This window comes from Gopherus flavomarginatus, chromosome 2, assembly GCF_025201925.1.
Source record: "Gopherus flavomarginatus isolate rGopFla2 chromosome 2, rGopFla2.mat.asm, whole genome shotgun sequence".
In the NCBI taxonomy this organism is placed as follows: Eukaryota; Metazoa; Chordata; order Testudines; family Testudinidae; genus Gopherus; species Gopherus flavomarginatus.
Window position 1 is genome coordinate 80272932 of NC_066618.1, and position 23924 is coordinate 80296855.

Here is a 23924-nt window from a genome sequence, read left to right on the forward strand (position 1 = left end):
CAGAGGGTGGACACCTCGCCCCCAATCGGAATGGTTCAGGATACTCCACTGAGCATCCAGTGACATTTTCCTCTTAAATGGTGTTCCCTTTGGTGAAGGGAACGATTCCAGCCACAGAACTTACCAAAACAATACGTAGAGCACTATGGTTAAATGCCTGTTCTTCACAGACAGAAAACTATTTCAACACAGCAAATGACGGTGGATTCGCCAGACTGGCACAGTAGTCTTTCAAACAAATCAGGGAACAGTACGCCAATTTCACAGTTGCATTTAAAAGTGCAGTGTTTAAACAGACATAGCAATGGACAAGTATTGCCATTTTCATTTACAGGCAGAATGGATAACTTCCCAATTTCCACAAGACAGAGGACTTGTTAGGTGCTCAACCAAAGCCTGTGGAGCAACAGCAACTCATATTAGGCCAGTGAAACTGCTGCCTCATGTTGTCAATGTTAAGATTCGCTATTGGTCCATTTAGCTGAAAACAGCTGGTAGTCTTGAATTGTGGCCTCCCAAGACCCAGCTTAATCTGTAGGGTTTAGAACTAAATCTCATACAGTACCTTACATTTGCAAATTGTATTTGTTCCACTGCACACTGATGCTGCACAGAAAATATTAAGCTCATACCCAGCCCCTTCTCTCTCAGCATTTTCTTTGAGTTCTACACTCTGTCCTAGAACCAGTGCTTGGTATTATTTCACTTACAGAGAAAAGAATCCAGAAGTCATCAAAGTTTGGTAAGCTCTTTAATGGCAAGCTTATGGTGTAACTACATTGTTGGATTTGATGCCTAGGTGTCGGGGGAGAAAAAGTAGGAATGGAAGAATAGACAGGGTTCCATTGAAAGTTCACACCTTTTAAAGCATTTAACAAAAGGGCAACATCTTTTGGCAACCCATTTCACAGCTTTGTAGTCACAAACAGAGACAAATCTTCCAGCAAGAAAATGAGAAAAACCACACTAAAAACAGTTTTGCATGGCAAATTGCTCGTTATTTCTGCTTGATATGTTGCTGGCTGGATTGAGCCCAACATTAGGAGAGTAAAACTTGACAACAAAAATTGATTTAGACTGAACTCCAGTTTTGACATTTATTCCCCTACTCCCTAAAGACTAAAGTAGACATCCTTTACATGCAATGTTATTACATATCTTTGTCTACATAAATAACAGTATGTCAGTACAGAAAGGGAATTTCAAAAGCTCAAAGTATTTTACATGAAACTGGTGTAGCTTTCCTGTGGTCAGTACTGGCTAGCTCAAATAATTTTTTCTACAGGCAAATGAACACCATTTGTGATACTCTATACGTTCCTGCTTACAACTGAGCTGATTGATGAAGCAATGTTACATGACTTTATTTAAACTTGAGCTTGTAATAATGTAGCTGTGCCTTTATGCATAATACCCTTTAGAAATAATAAAACAGGTGATGTTAAAAAATCCCAACATAATGGATTTGACCAACAATTTAGCACACTGAACTGGTCATTGTAGGTGGGGCTCTTAAACAAATCTCCTCCTACAGGGTGCAATGTGCATCTGCCATGGACATCAGATACCAACAATGCAATCTGGTAAATTTCAGACCAAGTCTGATTAAATCCTAAAAGGGGCAGTTTCTGGTTTCAGGACTGGATATTCAGGTATTGAGGAACTCTGGGGAGAATGATGTGTCTCACTGTGTGTTTTTATTGTAATAAAACCCTTTGGAAATTCAGGCCCCAATCTTACTCCTTCGCTCACAGAGAATGCATAACTCTCCTTCACTCCCAATAACTTCAGGGAATCCACCCACACAGAGCCTGTTAGGATTTAACACCTTCACTTCCTTCAGTCACTCCTGCCTAGTAATTAGGGACCATGGTTTTCCAACTGGGAACTCATATTGCAGAAGTGGGTTGGAAGAGAAGGGCTTTGCCAGAATTAAAAACCAAACAATAAAATGCCCCCCTTTGTTCAACACAATTCAGAACAGAGTACACACAGACAGCGGATACAAAGTGCCAGCTTCCTTAGCTACTCAATCTTCAGAGCCTGAAGCCCAGGCTGAGCAAGATTTTCAAGTGACTAGTGATTTCAGATGCCTTCGTTTTTGGGTGCCCAAAATGGGACATCTTGAAGGGACATGATTTTGAGAGGTTGAGTGTTTAAGCATTTCCTGGAAATCAAGCCTCATTAAGATGTCTCAGTCTGGACACCCAAAAATCACTAGTCACTTACCATCAAACCTTGACCAGTGTGCTTCAGTCTTGGGTCCTGGTAAAACATGACTAAAAGTACTCTTTATTGAGAGAAATTGGACAGCTATTCCCTGCTTCTGTGAAACAGCCATCTGAAAACTACTTTGACTGTAATGGACCCTTGGGATGGCTCTTCACAGCTTATTAAGAAGTAACTACAGCTGGGGCTGTATATGACACAAGCTGCTTCGCTGCAGAACACCTTCCCCACTCTTGCTCCCCCGACTCAAACAGCATGTCCTGCAACACAGGGTGAAATCACAATAGTCTGTATGCAGGCCACTGATAAAGGAAAGCTAGCTCCAATTATTTTCAGCAAAAACTGCATTTTATGAGCTTACAAATTTCAAAGGCACAGAGCTACCCAAAGTGTGGGGGGGAACTGACTAGCTGAGAAATAATACGGGATAGGGCTCGCGATTTGGACTGGGCGGTCCTGAGAGGTTCAAGTTACTGATTATGACTGTGCATGGTGGGGTTGTTAGTCCCCACATCTGTGTTAGTGAACAAAGAATTTAGTTTGTCTCTAAAATGCGCTGCCTGTATCCAGAGCAAGCTCTTTGGGGTCTTTTTGTTCTGTGTTTGGACAGCCCCTAGCACAATGGGGTCCTGGCCCATGGCTGGAGCTCCTATGCTACCACAATACAAATAAATAAATACCAACACTAGGCAAAAAAAAGTCTCTTAGGCCTGGTCTATACTTAAAATTTAGGTCAATACAGTTATAGCACTCAGGGGTGTGAAAAACCCACACCTCTGAGCCCAGGTCAGCATAGCTATAAACCCCCAGTTAGAATGCTTCAGTCTGCCTATCTACCACCACTCAGGGAGGTGGAGTTCCTACAGTGATGGAAAAAGCCTATCCATCAACATAGGAAGCATTTACATTATCATGCTACAGTGGCATCGCTTCTGTAGCACAGCTGTGTCAGTACAGTGCCTATAGTTGACAAGCCCTAAGTTAATCTTTTCTCCATCCCTCCCCCTTGTCACCCCCACATTTATCAATCATTATGCTAATTTTAACCTACACAGAACTACACCCGACTTTGAGACCTTATAGGAACATGTAGCAGTTTCTCTATGGACTGCATGGGATCCAGAAGCAGACTGCGTGGAGCTAAGTCTAAGATCTCTCAAAATCGTGGTATTTTTTCTGAAAGATATCGTTCTATTCTCTTGCCCTGTGCTACCCTCACCCCAACAAAACCTAGTTGTAATATTTATAAAACCTATTCCTTTTTTCCTGACGTTCCACCTATTTCTGAACCTTCCCAAACAGCACTCTGCTCATCGCAAAAGAGCAACATGTATTCAAAAGAGCCAGGTCTGAGAGTCTCTGTTCTGGTACATTTATATTTAGTTAGAAAATCAAATCTATATATGGAAAAGAGACTGGCTTTGCCCATTTTTTTACTGTCTTTCAACCGACATTCTGCTTTGAGGATGGGCAATAATAAAATACTTATTAGTGTTCATCCCTAGATCGAAAAGCACTTTATATGGGTGAGTAAACATTACTATCATCTTCGTTTTACAGGTTGGGAAACTGAAGTACAAGATTCAGGTTTCAGAGTGGTAGCCGTGTTAGTCTGCATCAGCAAAAACAACAAGGAGTCCTTGTGGCACCTTAGAGACTGAGATTTTCAAAGGAAAATATAGGCCTTAGGCACCCATTTCCCACTGAATTTCACCAGGCTTTGGATGCATAACTCTCACAGACTCCCCTGAAAACCGCAATGACTCACCTAAGTCAAGAGTGAATCAGTGGCAGAGCTGATAAGAAACCCCAGATTCCCTGACTCGGGCTCCCACCCTGCAAGCTCTTATCCACATGTGTTTACAGGACTCGGCTCTCAGGCGGGTGTTCGATCCATTGGGCCATGACTCCTCCTTTTACTTACTGGGTAAGTGGCTAATAATTCCAACTCAGACAAGGGAAGTGAGAAGGAAAAAAAAAAAATAGTAAAAAGTTTGGAACCCTTGTGGTTCCACTAGATAACTCAGCATTTCTTGGATTGTTTGATAAATAAGAAATAATACCATAACAACACAGAAACGGATATGGTCAAAGTCTAAGAAACTAGTATTTTTGATAAAATACATTCTGTATTAATGCTAATTCAACATTTAATACACGTTAATTTATATTTTATCCTTGCTATATAAAATTCCAGTTTATTTTAAATAGTGCATGGTAGTAGCCTGACCCAGCAGTGGCTCAACATGCTCAGCCCTGGCAAAAACAATGGGAGATGAGGGGGTTCAGCACTTTGCAGGACTAGGCCCTTTCAGGAGCCTGATCTTCAGTCTTTATTTGGGCAAAACTCTTGCTGGCTTCAATAGGAGTTTAATCGGAGTGAAAGCTGCAGGCTAGGGCCCTAGGCAAGTTGCAGAAGTCACTCACATGGCATGTGATGTTCAAAATAAAAACAAATGAATACAGGAAATAATATATCTATCTTCATAACTTACAGCTTCATGTTTGCTTATAACCATATTAATGCTCAACTGCTCATCTGCAGATCAGAGTCAATCAAAATGCAGGCAAAGGTGGCAAAGTGCAGAATACATCTCAACTCCAATGTATGTAGTTCATAAGGGGTGGATCCTCCAGCCTTCACTCACTCAAGTAGCTCTTACTCACAGAAATAGACCCATTGTAGTCAAACAGCCTGACTGACTCTCATTTGCATTAAGCCTCCTGAAAATTACATCTATACCCATGTCAGAGCAGTGCGAAGGAGTCTTAATGTAAAGGAGAATCAGAAGCTGTGTGCACAGTCATCTGCACCTGTGCAAAACTGATTTAAATGGTTAGCAAATCAGAATGGTAGTATTTTATACCCACCTTGCATAGGTGCAAACAATGCACTACTTTAGATTCAAAGCAGAGGAAAATCAGCCCCCAAAATATCTGTTTGTATGAGTTGGAATCAAAGGATCAGCACCTAAAGATGTAACCCCCAAAAAGCTCCTCTGAAGGACGCCCCTGTGTAAAGTTATGACAAGTCTCTTTTAGATGGAAAGGAAAGAAAAACTTGGGTACTTAAAGCAGGGATGGAAACCACTCGTATTACACTTTATTTTGGTAAGCAAAAAGCGCCTATTGCTGCTGTACAGTGTTATACAATGAACTGCCACAGTTCTCACACCACTAGTCCATAGAAAATGTGTTGCGACTATCATATTTATATGCCTGCATGCCAAGAGAATGTACAAAGTTTCATTAAGCTTGGTTTCTTGTCTAGTTTGTGATATTCTTAAACTCAGACTTTTACAGTGTTGCAGACACTTCTGTGCATATTCAAATACCATTTTCCATCTTGGTTACAGAAAGTTTTGCCTCTGTTAGAAAATTAAGTGTTATGCATCCCCTAAGCCTTCATCAGACACACAAATCACCAAGAAAATTAACTCTTTCACTAGGCTTTAAAACAGTTTCTTTTACAAATAGATCCAATAGGAGATACTGCTAATAACAGAGTTTTTAAAAGAGTGTCAGTTGTTTCTGAGAGTTGTCCAAACATTTTCTCTTCACTAAGTGTTAATTTTTATAAAGCTAACGCTGTATTAAAGGGCTTTGAAGTTTGTGACCTACATTTTGTGTTTTTAAAAAAGTTGTCTAAAAACAGTCATTTAGAAATACTTTCCTAGATAGCGTAAAATTGCTGTATGAGAATGGAATCCCTTCTTTTCTTGCATTTTCAGAATAAAAGGTGAGTAAATAAAGAGGTCCTGTCTTTTCACCATCTGACCCTCACTTGAGAGTCACTTACACTTGGGCAAACGAGGTGTAAAATACTATGGGTCTTACTTTAACTTACTCTAAAACCTCTTTCCACCACTCTGGGGGACAGGTCATCAGTTGACGGAAACTGTCATCATTCTACAGGCAATGACACCAGCCGAGGACCCACCCTAGGCAATGTAAAGGACCTTAAAGTGGGCATAAATTACATCTGTGCTCCCTTCAAGACCTTTTTACACAGCGAGAACAATGTAAAGGGGGCTTAGTGAGAATGAGAATCAAGCCCTACCATTCTGGTTTGGTAGCATTTTACACCAACTTTGACAAGCATGAATAGCTACACAAGGTACAAGACACTGAAGAACAAGGCCCAGTGTGAAGCAGCGGATTCCATTATAACTTGAAGAGCCAGGTGCTGGGTTTATACCCTTAGGGCTTCAAAGTTAAGTTGCACTTTAATTCAGGATGCGGCAAGATTTGAATAAAGTTGTTGTTTTATTAAAGTCAGCAAAGCTGAAGGATGATTTTTGTGCAGGAGGAGACTATGCAATGGAAAATTTTTAATTCATTTAATTTCTATTAAAACAGTATTTGGCTTTGGAACAGATGGTATCAAAGTACCAAGGTGTACCATCATGTGCACTGATCACACAAATGTCCTAATTATCCCCAGCGATTAACCCAGCACCTCTACATTCAGGTGGTGTTAAGAAACACTAAAATGTGCTGCACAAGCATTTGCCTAAATTTTGTCCCTCCTAAGTAATTTTTTTTTTCAAATCTTTATGTGCACTTTTGCAATATTAACCATTATGGAACTAGTGCTTTACAGGCATAATCGCTCACAGTTTGATACTCTGACTGGTAGTATAGCAAAAAATAAAAATTAAAATTAAAAAAAAATTGTTCCATTAAAACTAAAAGTGCAGATTGCATTTATTCTCTGCATTCATTTTTCCTCCGTAAGGTCATATGTGAGTACTTCACACACTATTCAACAGTTACTACATTCAAAGTACATTCATGTCAGTGAATGTTATTCTCAAAACACAAGTCAAAAAGACAGTCAGCGACAAAACTAGTTCTAAATTAATGATGGCAGAATGCTACCAAGACAACTCCATAGAAACCCCACTGAAACAGGAGAGAAATTCAGGTCACTTCTTAGCAAAGCTCATCACAGAGATATTTATGTTTTGATTTTTTTTTTAAACTTTGATTCTGGGAGCCATATTTCCCATATGATGCGCTAATTCAAAAATGCTAATGCAGGAGCACATGACCCCACCTGGTACCAAGGGATTAAGATCTGTTAATTCCTCAGATAATTACTGCTGGCTGACACCCATTTGTTGGTGATCGGCTTCTGGTTCCTCCTCTTCCACATCTGCGTTATATTCTTCAAATGCATCATCATCGACATCTGGAAGCCCCAGTAACTATTTTTAAAGAGAAAATGGGAAAGTGTAATAATCAACAGCAAAGATCAAACTGATGCCATTCTTGCAATTTTACCACGAATCTCACCACAATATTTGGCTTTTTTCTGAAAGCCCCAGAGTCACGAGGTTATGTGAGAATCTCAGCTTTTTTTTTTTCCTCCCAAGTAAATTTCCAGTCCTCATGGTTGCATAGAAAAGCTTCAAAATGTAAACCAAGTGCACCCTAAAGGCTCAGAAACCAGCAAACAAATAAAACAATTCACAAACACTGGGGGATGGGGTGAGGGGAGGAAGATACCTTTTGATCTTTAGGCCAGTCATGATTTTTGAATGCTTATGGTTGGCAAAACAACTGACGATGCTCTAAATTCAGAAGGACCCTGTTTAGTATACTTCAGCTCTAGTTAACTCCGTTTAAAATTCTCCATTTGCACTTCATTCAATAACCCTACAAAATGATCACACTTTTGCACCAAAAGGGAAACCATTCTATCCCACGAACACAGGACTGGCCAGAGTGCAGCTCACTGAGTTAGATGGGGTAGCCATACGTGCTAAAGCCCTAAAAGACCAGAAGATCCCAGCAAGCAATCGCTTCATCTTGAACTATTCACCCTCTCAATCAAGTTGGAACATTTTATGCTGAGTTCAGTAGTCTTAGCAGGAGATAGCTACATATTAAAATCAAAATTGGCCACGATCCTCTCAAATTTCTACAAATTAGATTTAGGCTCCTGACAAGGTACCAATTAGGGCTGTCAAGTAATTAAAAAAATTAATCGCCATTAATTACACTGTTAATAGAATACCATTTATTTAAATATTTTGGATGTTTTCTACATTTTCAAACACATTGCATTCTGTATTGTAATTGAAATCAAAGTGAAAAGTGCTTACTTTATATTTATTTTTTATTTCAAATATTTGCACTGTAAAAAATGAAAGAAACAGTATTTTTCAATTCACCTCATACATGTACTGTACTGCAATCTCTTTATCATGAAAGTTGAACTTAAAAAGGAAGAATTATGTACAAAAAAACCCCTGCATTCAAAAACAAAACAACGTAAAACTTGAGAGTCCACAAATTCAATCAGTCCTACTTCTTGTTCAGCCAATCGCTAAGACAAACAAGTTTGTTTACATTTGCAAAAGATAATGCTGCCTGCTTCTTGTTTACGTCACCTGAAAGTGAAAATAGGCATTTGCATGGCACTGTTGTAGCTGGCATTGCAAAATATTTACATGCCAGATACGCTAAAGATTCATATGTCGCTTCATGCTTCAACCATCATTCCAGAGGACACATGTCTATGCTGATGATGGGTTCTGCTCGATAATGATTCAAAGTAGTGCAGACCGACGCATGTTCATTTTCATTATCTGAGTCAGATGCCATCAGCAGAAGGTTTTTTTTTTTTTTGGTGGTTTGGGTTCTGTAGTTTCCACATCAGTGTTGCTCTTTTAAGACTTCTGAAAGCATGATCCACACCTCATTCCTCTCAGATTTTGGAAGGCACTTCAGATTCTTAAACCTTGTGTGGAGGGCTGCAGCTATCTTTAGAAATTTCACATTGGTATCTTCTTTGCATTTTGTCAAATTTGCAGTGAAAGTGTTCTTAAAATGAACAACATGTGCTGTGTCATCATCCAAGAGTGCTATAACATGAAATATATGGCAGAATGTGGGTAAAACAGAGCAGGAGACATACAATTCTCCTCCCAAGGAGTTCAGTCACAAATTTAATTAACACATTTTTTTAATGAAAATCATCAGCATGGAAGCATGTCCTCTAGAATGATGGCCTAAGCATGAAGAGGCATATGAATCTTTAATACATAAGGCATGTAAATATCTTGCAACACCAGCTACAACAGTGCCATGCAAATGCCTGTGACATTGTAATTAAGAAGTGGGCAGCATTATCTCCCGTAAGTGTAAACGAACTTGTTTCTCTTAGCGATTGGCTGAACAAGAAGTAGGACTGAGTAGACTTGTAGGCTCTGAAGTTTTACACTGTTTTGTTTTTGTGTGCAGTTATGTAAAAAAAAAACAAAAAACATTTGTAAATTGTACTTTCATGATCAAGAGATTGCACGACAGTACTTGTATGAGGTGAACTGAAAAATACTATCATTTTACAGTGCAAATATTTGTAATAAAAATGATATAAAGTGAACACTGTACACTTTGTATTTTATGTTGTAATTGAAATATTTTAAAATGTAGAAAAAAATCCAAGAAATTTAATAAATTTCAACTGGTATTCTATTGTTTAACAGTGTGATTAATAGCTATTAATTTTTTTGAGTTAATCATGTGAGTTAACTGCAATTAAATCAACAGTCCTAGTACCAATACATCTCTCAGTTAGGCAAAGTTTGGATGAATCAGCTCTATAATGTTTCCGATCATTGTAATGGAAAAAGTGTTTTAGAAGATGGAAAAACTATTTGAACTTTTCCCTCTTCCTCCACAAAGAGATTGGCAAGACAGTGAAATTCAGGAATCTATAAACACATCCCAATGCATCTTCTTTGAAAATCTCATACCAGACTCCTCACAAAACTTACATAAACAGCTATTAATATCTGTCAAGCAAAATCATATGCTAAGCCTTATTGATAATACTAGGTATTTAGCCTGCTAAGACTGAAAGAGCAACCACAGACACACGCTGCACCTTCCTTGGAGAGGGATTCAGTTGTTGTCTCACAGGAGGGAAAGAACAACCATCTCCACCAGGAAAGGGAAATTTTTATACAGGGATATGAAATTACAAGGCCAACTTTTAAAAATGTAAGTTACTTTATTATATTTTTGCATTCAAAACTATTCAATGGACACAAGGACAATATCCAGCTGTGGCCTTTGGGCCCAGTGAAGCTCACGGTTTTGGGCCCACCATCCTTTGATCAGAGGGAAAACTAACCACATAAATGAGCATCTTAACCTTCATATTGGGGGTGAGGAGAGTTTCTAGCTCTTTGCCTGAAAAAGTAGCACAAGAAGCATAATGAAATATAAACATATCACGAGGGTCGAAAAGGACAAACAGTGGGGCTCTGCTTCTGTAGAGAGAGGCTGGGGACCTACAGATGACACACACATGCTGTACTCGTTATGTACAATTAATCAGTTAAGTGAGGAGTCTACTCCAAAGAAGCATCTTGCCAGTCCTCTTTGAAATCCTTAGGGGATTAAATCCATGGACGTTAAGTGCCTAATGCCTCTGAGAATCTGGGCCTACGTGACTTAAGAGCCTAAGTGCCATTTTCAAACATGACTTGGGCAGTTAGGTGCTTTCAACGGGAGCTACACTTCTACATCACATAGCGCCTTTGGAAAATTTGACCCTTTGTTATTATTTATACTGCAATAGCAACCAAAGGTTCAATCAGGCTCTGGGCCCAAAGCACTAGGCACCTGTGTACAAGCATTTAGGAAGACCCAGTCCCTGTCTTAAAGTGTTTATAAAGAAACAGAAGTAGAGTGGGGTAAAGGGACAGAACAGGGAATAAAGTGATCTGGGTGATGGCAGCCACAGCACATTAGCATCATGTCATTATTCTTTTAAACATTAGCGTAATATATCTGTCCTATTTATATTACAAAATATTGGTTTTAGTGTGTTGGGGGGGAGCATTGTGGGTTGAAGTGGTGGAAGAAGGGAAGGCTGGAACAAGAGAGGGGAATGGACAATAGGAGAGAGAAAATGAGGAGGTGAGCCGGAGAACAGGATAGAAGAGAGAGGAGGGACAATGGAGGAGGGACAGAAGCCTAATGGGCATGGAGTGCTAGTCCACCCAGAAGAAGGAGTGCACCAGGAGGAGATGGGCTGGATGAAGGAAGACGAACAAGCAATCACAGTACAGTAAATGATGAGAAAACAATCCAGAGTCCAAAGTTTATTTATTCATTCAGTCCATGGTATTCATCTGTCAGGGATTTTGGGGTGCAGTGGGTCGATCTCTATTGAAGGCCATGAGCATATCAGCTTTTACACAGAAAATGTCCTACTTGTATTTAGTCTTTCACACTGAAAGTACCACAAACTGTCAGAGGACTGGAATGTGCAGAAAGATGTTGCTGGTACATCTAACCAGAGAAGAGTAACAGTCATTTGTATTTATGGCATATGATATAGTTGTAAATAAATGCTTCAGCCAGGGACTACATTCCCAGGATTTTTTTTTATCTTGTATACTTTAACTAGTGCAAAGGGTCTTGTACACTCATGGTGGTATCTAAATAATCCAATAGTTTGTAAACAGCAGACCTGGGGGAAGGTGATAATGTATTTAATCAAAATCTAACAAATATTAAAATATGTGTATATATGGCTTGAAAATACGAATGATTCTACTCTAAAAATAATGTGGCTGCATTAATTCTTTTACATCAGGAATCAATGGCCAGACAAAAAGATAGGTGCTTAGGACTACCAGCATAAATGCTTCACGACCTGTATTCAGGAACTAAAATGGCATAGTAGGAACAGGTGTGTCTGAGGAAACGAGACAAGGATGCAGAACAACAAAAAATGATGAATGATGCGTTTTGTGGGGATTGTATTATTTGATTTTTTGCTAGGAAGAGACTAAAGAAGCTCAATTTAGTCCATCCAAGAGAAAGTTAACAGGTGACTTGATCATACTCTATAAGTATATTGGGAAGAGATTTCTGGTAATCTGATCTAGCAAAAAAGGCATAATAAGATCCAATGGTTGGAAACTGAAATTAGACTAATTCAGTTAGAAATAAGGAGCAAGTTTGTCATAGTGAGGGGAACTTATTTCCCATGGCTAATTATCTAGAGATGTGGTCGATTTCAGCCACACGAAGCCTTTATATCAAGACTGGATATCTTTTTAAAAGATACACTGCAGCTAAACAAGAATTTATGGGCTTGATGTACAAATTACTCTGTGATATAGTATGGTCTGTGTTACACAGGTGGTCAGACTAGACGATCACAATGGTCTTTTCTGGCCTTAGACTCGATTGCCTTTTATTTCTTCAGTTTAAGAGTGGCTTACTTTGGTTTATTTTAAACCAATTCCTAATAGATTGAAGCTAAACTTAAATAAACCTCATTTAAACAGAAACATGCGTGTCCAAACTGGGATTTGCATCAGATTAACTAATTTGGTTTGAAACCACTCCTTTAGTTAAACAGCTGGAACTTTCTTGTGCAGACAAGGCTTTAAGCTACATTGAAGGAAGGAAAATCTCTCTCAAGGGATGGACGTTGTTCTGGAAAGTGAATTTTTATATGTTTACCATAATTAGAGTAGCTGCACAGATGGATTGAATTTCCAGTCCCTTCTAAGAAAAGTGTGCATTGGCTCTATTCACCTTTGCTCTCTAGATGGATTTTTTTAAACTAAGTTCTTTCACAGTTGCCACTGAAGTTGGCAGTTGGCCTTCTAAGGTTGCAACACAGAGTAAATGGGGCCCAGTATTTCATAGGCACACTCCAGACCACTTGCCTTTTGTATTAAACTCTTAGGATGAAGTTTAGTCCTCATGATCAACTGGTCAAAATATCATCCAAAAAAGTTAGAAAAAAATTGTCTAAAATGTTTCATTTTTCATCAACTGTTCAAAAACATAACCAGCTTCGCTTACTGACATGATCTAAGCAGACATAGTGAAAGCACTTGCCTTTGCCAATAAACCTCTACTCTTCTCTATGACACTCCAGTTATTCTACTCCTAGGCTACTCAAGAGGACAGGCTGACAATATGCTGTATTATGTGGTAGTTTAGCAAGACAAATGTCCAGTTGGGACTATGCTGAGACCATCAAATTCTCTTCACTTTGATAAAAGCCACGTTTTAACATATGTCTCTGGCAGCAGATGGCTAGTACAGTAACATGAGGTATCTTAGCCCTATACATCTCAGCACTATATAAGGACTCATGAGCAGAAAATGTTAAGAATAAAATATAACAAAACAAAAAACAAACAAAAGTCAAACTATTACTGTTCCACTCACTTGCTGAGACACTATCCTGAGCTCTCTCAAATATCAGGTGATCTCAAGGCTAAAATCTGAACTTACAGTTTTGTGTTTCAAACTATTTCACTCTGCCTCCCCACACTATTTGCTTTATATAGATCCTTGAAAACTTCCCAAATTCTAGTGCCAGGAAATGACTCTGCCATCAAGTCCTACATAGCTTTGTAGCGTATGGGACCCCAGTAATGAGTGAGTGCTGAGAGAACGCAGAATCGGTCAATACTATGCTCGGCTGATGCAGCAACTCATGATGTTGGACGCCATCAGGTGATCAAGGGACAACTACATAGAACACATCACCGGACATCAGCTACACCAGGAGAGATGAGCTGGAGTGCTGATGAGAAGCGCAATCAGGAAAATAACAAATACTTTCCTCATGGACTGTATTTTCTAAATGGACAACCTATCCAATTCTCAATTACTAAGGGACAATCTCCACTCTTTGATATATTTTGCTTTCTACAACCAAATCTCTGTACAACTTTTCATGAGTGATGTACCCGAGTATTCAGATTCTAATATCCAAACTGTATTGTTAAATCTATTCACCTAAATTTGGGTTGTTGCTGATTATGTACTCTATGTATCATGTGACTTTTAAAAACTAACGTTATATTTGTGGGTCATCTAAGCGCTATGCCCAGATGTACAGATACTCTTTTCCCAACCTATGTATTATATATATACATATTTTTAACATTAGCTTTAATAAAAATTTTTATTCCATTCTTCACATTCAGTGCTTGATCAACCATATACAAGTTATCATCAAGTTAGGGTGCCAGTTCCACTGGCTGGGACATCAATTTGCTTCTCACCACAGCAGGGAATCTCAATTTGTCAAACGAGAAGCTAGAAATAAAAAGGCATCTGATTTACAAGAATAGGCTCCCTGTACTCACTGTTGGCTTGTTTGAGCTACTTGACTGGACAAATACGTCATTGTGAAAAAACTGTCTTGTTCTCAATGGCACATTTTATTAAAATCACAAATATAGTAAATATATAGAAGGAAAACATGCACCTACAGGCCTGAAAGATTTGAAGACTTTTTCCAGTATTTCATGGAGTGTCTTTTTACCACAGGAAGAGATGTAGTCCTGTGCCAACTGCAGGAAAGGTAAGCAGTCCTCACTTTCACTCCACACATGCTAAAAGACAATAGCAATGAAAGAAAGAATAGAAGTTAATAGGAATTCATGAGATGTACCAAGGTGTACTGGACCTGCAATTTAAATTTGTACTAGGGATACAGATATTGCTTTACTTCAGGAACTGGGTATGGTCCCACATTTTTAAAGCAGCCTCCAGAGATCCAACTTGGTTGCATTAGCACAATATACCAGGAGATAGAGAAAAGGATGAAGGCTTGGAAATAAATTAGAAAATACACTATTCATGATTGAACCAGGGTTGGGAATCAGAATGTCCCAAATATATGTCCCATATATCATTTTACCAGTAAAGTTGCTTTTGTTTAACATCAGCCCTCCAAACTCAGCTTGGGATCTGAAAGTCAAGATGAGGTTTTTCCTTCTCATGCATCATCCACAGTAATAATGCCCACAGCAACACATGAGCAATCTCATCCTTTTTCAGGTTGTTTGACCCTGTAATTTGGTAAACAACTCTCCTGATGATGCACAAGAAGAAACAGAATCCTGAGTATGTCCATGGGGTACTCTGACCTGCCCCACAGCCTAGTTCTATGAAACTCCAGGCCTTCAACCTTTCCTGTAACTCCTGCATATTCTGCCAACACAATGTTGTTTGAAAAAGTATGCATTCAAGTGCTATGAAAGCCTTCAAACAGGGACATGACTTACATGGATGTGCAGGGTGAAAACACTTTACAGGATGCTTTCTGAATGCCTTTCTCATTGAGATTCTAATGACGGAAGCATAACGCTGCATGGAAAGGTAGATGCTACAACTTCCCTTACTTTTTCCCCCAAAGTACTGTGCATCTAATGTATCAGTTAGTACATGAACAGTAAGCTACACTTAATAAGGGTAGAGTAGAAACTCTGAAATTAAACTAATAAGAATAAAAAAAGTCTCAACTCGTAACATGCAAACTTATTTCCTAGTCAGCAGAAATTAGCTGACATGAATTAAGTTCTACGTTTCTACAATTAAGAGATTGCAAAGCATCAGCTAAATTACCTCTTTAAACAGAAAAATTATAACTACTTTTGCACTAACCTCACTTGACCTACATTTTCTTTGATGCCTGTGACAGTTTACAAAAGTAGTGTGTGTTTCTGAAGTGAAATTTCTGCCAATACATGTAAAAATGGCCCCTTCCTACTGAGAAGATTTGCTTCTGGTATTTGTCCGGAGTCATACCTGCCCATTTTAGTGACAAAAATATGTTTTTTACAGGGAAATTTAATCCCAGGTAACCTCACAATGCTTTTTTTTTTTTTTTAAACAGAGTCAGAATCCCACCACATTTTAAACTCCACTGTGAATTTATCAGCATTTGCTCAAAATAAACTGGTCTGGTGCGTGAGGGGAAAATTACTCATCAGAAAATCGTTTAGTCTTCAAAGAGGTTTTTTTTTCTTTTCTTTTTTTTAAAAACAGTGTAAAGCGATTAAGGCGTCCAGCGATTTCCACATCTGCAGAAGATTTAAAATTTTGGTTGTAGCAACAAACACATTATGGAAGCATCTCATATAGGAAAGGCTTGATTTCATCTACCAAAAGAAAACATGGAAGTATTAGCATGATATCTAATGAAGCTGCACCTACAGACTTTTCTGCAAGTTCAGCTCTCGTTCATGCAGCAACTTAAGAATGTGACTCTAAGGGTACGTCTACACTACAGGATAAATTCGAATTAGCTTAAACCGATTTTATAAAACAGATATTATAAAGTCGATTGTGCGCATCCACACTAGGCACATTAATTCGGTGGTGTGCGTCCGTGGTCCGAGGCTAGCATCGATTTCTGGAGCGGTGCACTGTAGGTAGCTACTGTAAAATAATGAGGCCAATAACGTCGATTTGCATCCACACTAACCCTAAATCGATATAGTAATATCAATTTTAGCGTTACTCCTCCCGTTTTGTAGGATTACAGAAATCGATTTAAAGAGCCCTTTAAATCGCTATAAAGAGCAGTGTAGTGTGGACAGGTGCAGCGTTAAATAGATTTAACGCTGTTAAAATCGGTTTAACAGCATAGTGTGGACCAGGCCTAAATAGTCTGATTCGCAAGTCTCCAAAAGAACCTGTAAAAGGAATTTTTGTCTTTCACAATAAGATAAATGAAAATTGAAGATTCAGCTCTTGCTTTGGAAGTTATAGCAGGACTTAAAAACTGCACACACAGAGGATGCTTTTGTTGAGAAACCCACTAAATCTCTGCAATCTCTTTGCAATAGGGAAAACAGCCTATGCTGGAGCAGTAAGGAAAAGCTAAACCTCATCCTCCAGATAACTTGTTTTCAGGCTAGACCTATTTTGTTCTTGGTTGCTTTGTGTTAACACAAAAGCACACAGCTACTAATTTCAATCTCAGCTGACCCAGGATCAAGGTAGAAATATTTAATTCAGCATGCAATCTTTGGAAAGCAAGGCTGAAGCAGTTCATTGTATAGCGCTTGAAGGTTTTTCCATTCAGTCCTTAGCGGGTTCAGCAGTCTTAAACGATATTTGTCGGATCACTTTTTTCAAAACCTACCTGTTGAGCATGCTAGTATAATATTTTATCTTTACTGAGCTAATTTTGTTGATGAAGAATATTCAGACTAACTGATTCTGTGCTAAGATATATTAGAGGAAATCTTGTAATAAGGTAATGCAAAATTGGTACTTGAAGTATCATTTAATATGAATACTAGAAATAAAGGGACAACAGAGAATACATAATATAATAACTTATTCCACCCTCATCCATGCTGGGTAAGGTTATATAACAAATCCAATGAAATATTTGGGGGATACTTTAACCTATACAAACAGAGATTAAGGCCCAGATGTTAAAGGTACTTAAGTACCTAAAGTGGAGATAGATACCTAATGGGGAAGGCACCTCAGGTGCTTTTGAAGATCCCACTAGGTGCCTATCTGCACTGTAAGGTGCCTAAATACTTCTTAAAATCTAGCCCTTAGAGATCTTCTCATGTAATTAAAACTACGCAATACTGGAGCTCTCAAATATTTTCATAGCGTGAACCACATCTTAACAGAGATTGCTTTATGGACCACATCCTTTGCATTCACAATCACACAACATTCCCGTGGCAACTACAGCAAGTGCTTAAGTGGAAAAGTAATATTAGGAAAGTATTTAATATATGTTTAGCTTCTTTTAATGTAATTCAGCAGGTGCAAACTAGGAGGAATCACCTATACCCATTGACTAGCTAGTTCCCTCTAGACCGCTACCAAGTGCTTTGTGGGCCACAGTCTGGGGAATTTATGATTTCATGCATGATTAAAAATTATTTTCCCCATCTATCTCTCAACTACCTCCTGCCCTTACTTGTTTTCCTCTTCCTTCTGTCACACTCCTCTAATTAATCATTTCATCCTTCAAAGTTTATGTGATAAATCATGCATCTCTGGCACCCCTGTAAGTGGTCCCCAAGCTTTTCAGGGTCATGCCCCTCCCTTACCCTTGTCCTTGTACCCCCCCCCCCTCGGGAGCTGGGAGCAGGGCAAGGGGGAACGCAGGCAGGAGTAAGAGGGACAAGGCTGGAGCCAGGGCTGGGAGTGGGTCTGGGGCCGGGACTAGGAACAGAGCTGCGGCCAGGGCCGGAGCAGAACCACAGCTGGGTCCGCGAACAGGTGTGGCTCTGCTCCCTGCCCCAGGCCAGCAATGGAGCTGCAGGTGGGGCAGAAAGTAGATCTGCAGCAGGGTGCCGAGCTGTGACCAAAGCTGGGGATGGTCCCAGGAGCCTGGGTGGTGGCTGGAGCAGAGCTCGGGGAAGTGTAGTGCTCCCTCTAACCCAAGTGGGGGCTGGCTCAGGCCCTGCCCTCCCAAACATTCCTCTGCACCCCCCAAGGGGGGCACACTGCACAGTTTGGGGACCTCTGCCCTATGTACTCTGTTGAAGTCTCTTCCTTATTCTGAAAGTAACATGTAAACAAAAGTGATGAAAACACTATGGGCCTGATTCTCATTTATACTTTGAGGATATCTACACTGCAAGTGCAGGTCTGATTTGTTTCTCATGCTAGCTAAATTAAAGCTAGCATGGGTATGCCTACCTATGCTACAATCACACCTGCAGTGCAGACATGCCCTTTGACCCCTTTACAACACTCTGACAGTGTAAAGAGGCCTCAAAGCATGTAATTACACCATTCTGGCAGTGAAAATGGGCCTGAAAGTTGACATAAATTAAAGTCAGACCCATTCATGTGGCCAAAGCCATTGGAAGGGTCCTTAGTGCAAATGAGAATCAGGCCCCAGGTTTTTATTGATTTCTTAAAATGAACTTTAATACACAGTTCCACATATAATGAAAACTGTCTTTTGGAACATTTAAAAAAAGAGCCTGCAAAATGAGTCTGTCAGGCTGGTATAATTAATATGGTGAACAGATCATTATTAGTGCTGAGCTGTTATACTAAAGAGACATCATCAACTGAGGAAAAATCATTCCTGTCTTTTTTGTAAAAGGACTAATACTGGAAGTAACTCCTGAGGGGACTACAGTTGAAAGAGATTGGAGAAACATGGTTCTCTGTTTTTCTGGTAGCTTTGGGTTGGGGGGATGGAGCCTTTCAAATAGAACAACTAGGAAGAAAAAAGAAAATGTGGTTGCAAAACCATAAAAAATGGCAGGATAGTGCAGGGGCAGGACTATGATCTGAAACTTATACTTTTGTGGTTTGGGTTTTTTTTAAATTGACTAGAGTTCAACTAATGTGGATTATATAACAATACAATATAACACATAAATGAGAAACACATGAGTTTTCTCTGTGATATAGGATATCATTAGAATCCCTGGATGGAATTACAGGCCTGGTCTACACTACACGTTTAAACCAAATTTAGCAGTGTTAAACTGATTTAACCCTGCACTCGTCCACACAACGAAGCCATTTACATTGATATAAAGGGTTCTTTAAACTGATTTCTGTACTCCTCCTCGATGAGGGAAGTAGCGCTGAAATCAGTATTGCCATGTCGGATTAGGGTTAGTGTGGCCGCAAATCGACGGTATTGGCCTCCGGGCGGTATCCCACAGTGCACCATTGTGACCGCTCTGGAAAGGAATCTGAACTCGGCTGCACTGGCCAGGTAGACAGGAAAAGCCCTGCGAACTTTTGAATTTCATATCCTGTTTGCCCAGTGTAGAGCTCTGATCAGCACAGGTGGCCATGCAGTCCCAAATCCAAAAAGAGCTCCAGCATGGACTGTACGGGAGATACTGGATCTGATCGCTGTATGGGGAGACAAATCTGTTCTATCAGAGCTCTGTTACAGAAGACGAAATGCCAAAGCATTTGAAAAAATCTCCAGGCTATGATACAGAGTCCACAGCAAAGTGCTGTGTGACAAGCATAACTGAAAGCCAAAGAATCAAATGGACACTCATGGAGGGAGGGAGGGGGTATTGAGGACTCCAGCTATCCCACAGTCCCCGAAAAGTATTTGCATTCTTGGCTGAGCTCCCAATGCCTGAAGGGTCAAAAACATTTTCCCGGGTGTTTCAGGGTATATGTCGTCAATTTACACCCTTCCCACCCCCTCCGAAAGAAAGGGGAAAAAAAAGGTTTCTTGCCTTTTTTCAACGTCACCCTATATCTACTGCATGCTGCTGGTAGATGGGCTGTGGCAGTGCTGAATACCAACATCCCCTTCCTGGTGGCAAACGGTACAATATGACTGCTATCCATCGTCATCATCAGCCCGTGAGTGCTCCTGGCTGGCCTTGGTGAGGTCGGCCGGGGGCGCCTGGGTAAAAATGGGAATGACTCCCGGTCATTCCTGGCAGATGGTACAGAACAGCTGGTAACTGTCTTCATCATAGCAACTGGAGGCTGAGCTCTATCAGCACCCTCCTTTCCTGTCTAAAGAAAAGATTCTGTACTGCCTGGACTATCATAGAAGTGGGAGGCTGCGCTCCTCTCCCCCACCACCTTTTAATGTCCTGTCTGGACTATCACAGCAGCTGGAGGCTTCCTCCCCTTCATTTTAACTCACTAAAAACTCAGTGTTTCTTATTCCTGCATTCTTTATTACTTCATCACACAAATGGGGGGACACTGTCGCGGTAGCCCAGGAGGGTTGGGGGAGGAGGGAAGCAACGGGTGGGGTTGTTGCAGGGGTACCCCCTAGAATGACATGCAGCTCATCATTTCTGCGGGATCTCTGGGGCTCTGACACGGAGCGGCTGTGCTCTCTGGTTCTCTAGTACACTTGTCCCATATTCTAGGCAGGACCGATTCTATTTTTAGACAAAACATAAAGAAAGGAATGACCCGGGGAGTCATTCCCATTTTTGTCCATGCGCCCCCAGCCGACCTCAGCGAGGCCAGCCAGGAGCACCCATGACAGCAGCAGATGGTACAAAACAACTGATAACCGTCATCTCATCGCCAATTTACAATGGCGGACGGTGCAATAGGGATGGTAACCGTCTCTGCTACCTTGCAAAGGCAAATGAATACTGCTGTGTAGCACTGCAGTACCGCGTCTGTCAGCAGCATCCAATACACATACGGTGACAGTGACAAGGCAAAACAGGCTCCATGGTTGCCATGCTATGGCATCTGCCAGGGCAATCCAGGGAAAAAGGCTGCGAAATGATTGTCTGCCATTGCTTTCACGGAGGAAGGACTGAGTGACGACATTTACCCAGAATCACCCGCAACACTGTTTGCATTGGGATCTCAACCCAGAATTCCAATGGGCAGGGGAGACTGCGGGAACTGTGAGATAGCTACGGTATAGCTACCCACAGTGCAACACTCCAGAAATCGACGCTAGCCTCGGTACATGGACGCACACTGCCGAATTAATGTGCTTAGTGTGGCCATGGGCACTTGACTTTATATAATCTGTTTTACAAAACCGGTTTATGTAAAATTGGAATAATCCCATAGTGTAGACATACCCATAGTCTTAGCCCAGATCCTGCAAATGGATCTACATGAGTGCCCCAAAAGTGCTACTAACTTCAGTGGGAATTGGCATGGCCACAGGAGCTCACCTGCAGGTATCCAGTTGAAGGATGTGGCCATTTAGGCCTGGTCCTACAGGGATTTGTACAAGTGCATAGGTGTTTGCAGGATTGAGGTGTCAGGATCCAGTCCTGCAATGGGCAAAAGGGCCTCCACACACTGGCAGAATCCTGACTTTTGTTATACAGTAGCTGGTGGATACATGAGTACTTCAGTTAAACTCTACATCGTCTCCTGATTTGTAATACTGCAACACCATCTGCACAATGTGATAAATAAGTAAGTATCTTCCGACTGGAATTTGTGCTCTTTGGGCAAGTCACTTACTGCACTTTGTCTCTATTTACCCAGCTCTAAAATGGGTTCTTATTGCACCTATCTATCAGAGGTTTTATGAGAGAGAACCTGCTAACATTTGTATAGCAGACTGAGGGATGTTAGGTGCTATGAATTAAAGTGCTATGGCATTTCTTCAATAATGCTAGAAACCATTACAACCCCCCCAATTCTTTTATGTGTACTGAACCGGAGCTTTACAATTTATAAACCCTGCAATAAAGGTCAGGTTTTCCCATTCAACACTAAGATGTTGGAGTTGGGGGAAAAACACCCTCTTGATCCTGAAGCCATTTTTGTTACCATCATTGTATGAACTTGCTGCTGAACTCCAGCAGGTCAGGATGTGCAGGCAACTGAGGCTGCTGGGGAGGGCAGAGAGGAAAGGCCAGCACCTGCCCCCCATCACACTGTAATCAAGATGGGAGTAGGGAAGGACATTTAGGAAACAGTTTCCTGGAGGATCAAGGGTGACTAAGAGTAAATTCACACAGCCCCAGAGAGGGGATGGGACCCAGGTGGAGGGAGCCCTGTCATTCTGACTCCATTTTATTCTCCACATTCTCCATTTGCTGCAACAGCAAAGCAGCCCCCCAACCACGGCCTAGGGGGGGCAGGGCACTTACTGGTACACAAGTCATAAGCAAACCACAGCGCAGGAGCAAGAGGTGGGCCTCAGGCTCCTCCTCACCCCTGGGGGGCCTCCATCCTCGCCCAACCCCCAACTCCTCTAGCAGCACAGAGTGGGGCTGGGGGTGCTGCAAAGGGCCCCGTGGCTCCTTGCCCTATCTGGGGCGGTGGCTGCTCCTCCTCACCCGCCCAACCTGCCAATAAGCACCCAGCACCAGACTCCATTTTGCAGCTTTTTGCTACGGGCTGGGAATTCTCTTCTCCCGCCCCCAGCCAAGGGCTCTGCCAGCCTCGCCGGGCTTTGCCTGCAGCTCAGCCCCCGGCCTGGCTGGGGCCCGCTCTGCCCTCCGCAGCCCGCCCACTGCGCCCCAGCCGCAGGGCAACCGGGCGGCGCCCAGCCCCACAGAGCGAGGGGAGGCGGCGTCCGCCGGCGGTGCGGTGCGGGTCACTCCCTCCCAAGCAGGCCGGCTGCCCCAGGCGCTCCCCGCGGGGTCCCAGCCAGGCAGGCCGGGGGAGAGGGCGGATGAGCAGCGAGCAGCAGTACGGGGCAGCCCCCGCCCAGCTACTCACAAAATTGTCCCCGCAGCCGCTGTCCGGACACAGCACGTAGAAGGAGACGCCGGGGTCGGCGTAGAAATCCATCCTCCGCTCCGTCTCCTCGGTGGCGATGAGCTCGAAGGGGGTGTTGGAGCACCACTTCTCCGCCACGTCCGCCAGCTGCTGGAAAGCCATGCTCGCTCCCTCGCTCGCTCCCCGCAGCCGCCACGCGCCCTCGGGCCTGGCTCCGTCCCTCCCTCCCGCTAGAAAACGGGCGTGGGGAGAGGTCCAGGCTGGGGAGCTCCCGATCCACTTCAGCAGCTCAGGCTGCGGCTCCCACTCAGCATTATTTGCTAACTTACATGTATTGTTTACATGCCGTGCGTACAAGGCGCCCTCCTCCTCTTCCTCCTGCTGCTCCCTGTGCAGCCTGACATTGGCTAAGCGCGGCTGCGTTGTGTGGCTTGTGTGCAGGTCATTTGCGGGTGTGGGTAAAAGCTGGATGTGGCCGGCTGCTCCTGGATTCGGCCACAGCCAGGCAATTTTTGGACCCAAGCGCCCCCAATGCCACTGACTGTGTAAAGAACGAGAAAGATCAGTTTCTCCAGGGCATCAAAAAAATTCCAGACACCAGAGCATCCTGGCTGCGAAAAACCGTATTTGGCTGCTGGATCCTACCAGTTTTTGAACCACACTCCCAAATTCCACTGCATAAATAGAGACCAGATGCGCTGATTCCACCTAAAAACTCCAGACCCAGATGCATAGCAGTGCCACAAAAAGCTGGATTCAGCATC

The 23924-nt window shown here is 41.8% G+C and overlaps 1 protein-coding gene across 1 annotated transcript; it reads right to left on the minus strand.

Moving 5' to 3' along the window:
- Positions 1-734: 734 nt before the first annotated feature.
- Positions 735-23615, minus strand: MTURN (maturin, neural progenitor differentiation regulator homolog). Its single transcript, XM_050938564.1, has 3 exons — positions 23161-23615; positions 14502-14624; positions 735-7439 (listed from the first exon to the last, which is right to left on the minus strand). The coding sequence occupies exons 1-3, from the start codon at positions 23320-23322 to the stop codon at positions 7329-7331; spliced, it is 396 nt and encodes a 131-aa protein (XP_050794521.1). The 5' UTR covers positions 23323-23615; the 3' UTR covers positions 735-7328.
- Between the last annotated feature and the right edge of the window lie 309 nt (positions 23616-23924).

Bases quoted from the DNA above. Each gene is read 5' to 3' on its own strand.
- MTURN (XM_050938564.1), bottom strand. From the start codon at position 23,322: ATGGCTTTCCAGCAGCTGGCGGACGTGGCGGAGAAGTGGTGCTCCAAC. The intron at 14,625-23,160 runs GTGAGTAGCTGG...ATTGTCTTTTAG, and splicing joins GCGGCTGCGGGGACAATTTT to CATGTGTGGAGTGAAAGTGA. The intron at 7,440-14,501 runs GTAGGTGCATGT...CTTTAAAAATAG, and splicing joins TCTTCAAATCTTTCAGGCCT to TTACTGGGGCTTCCAGATGT.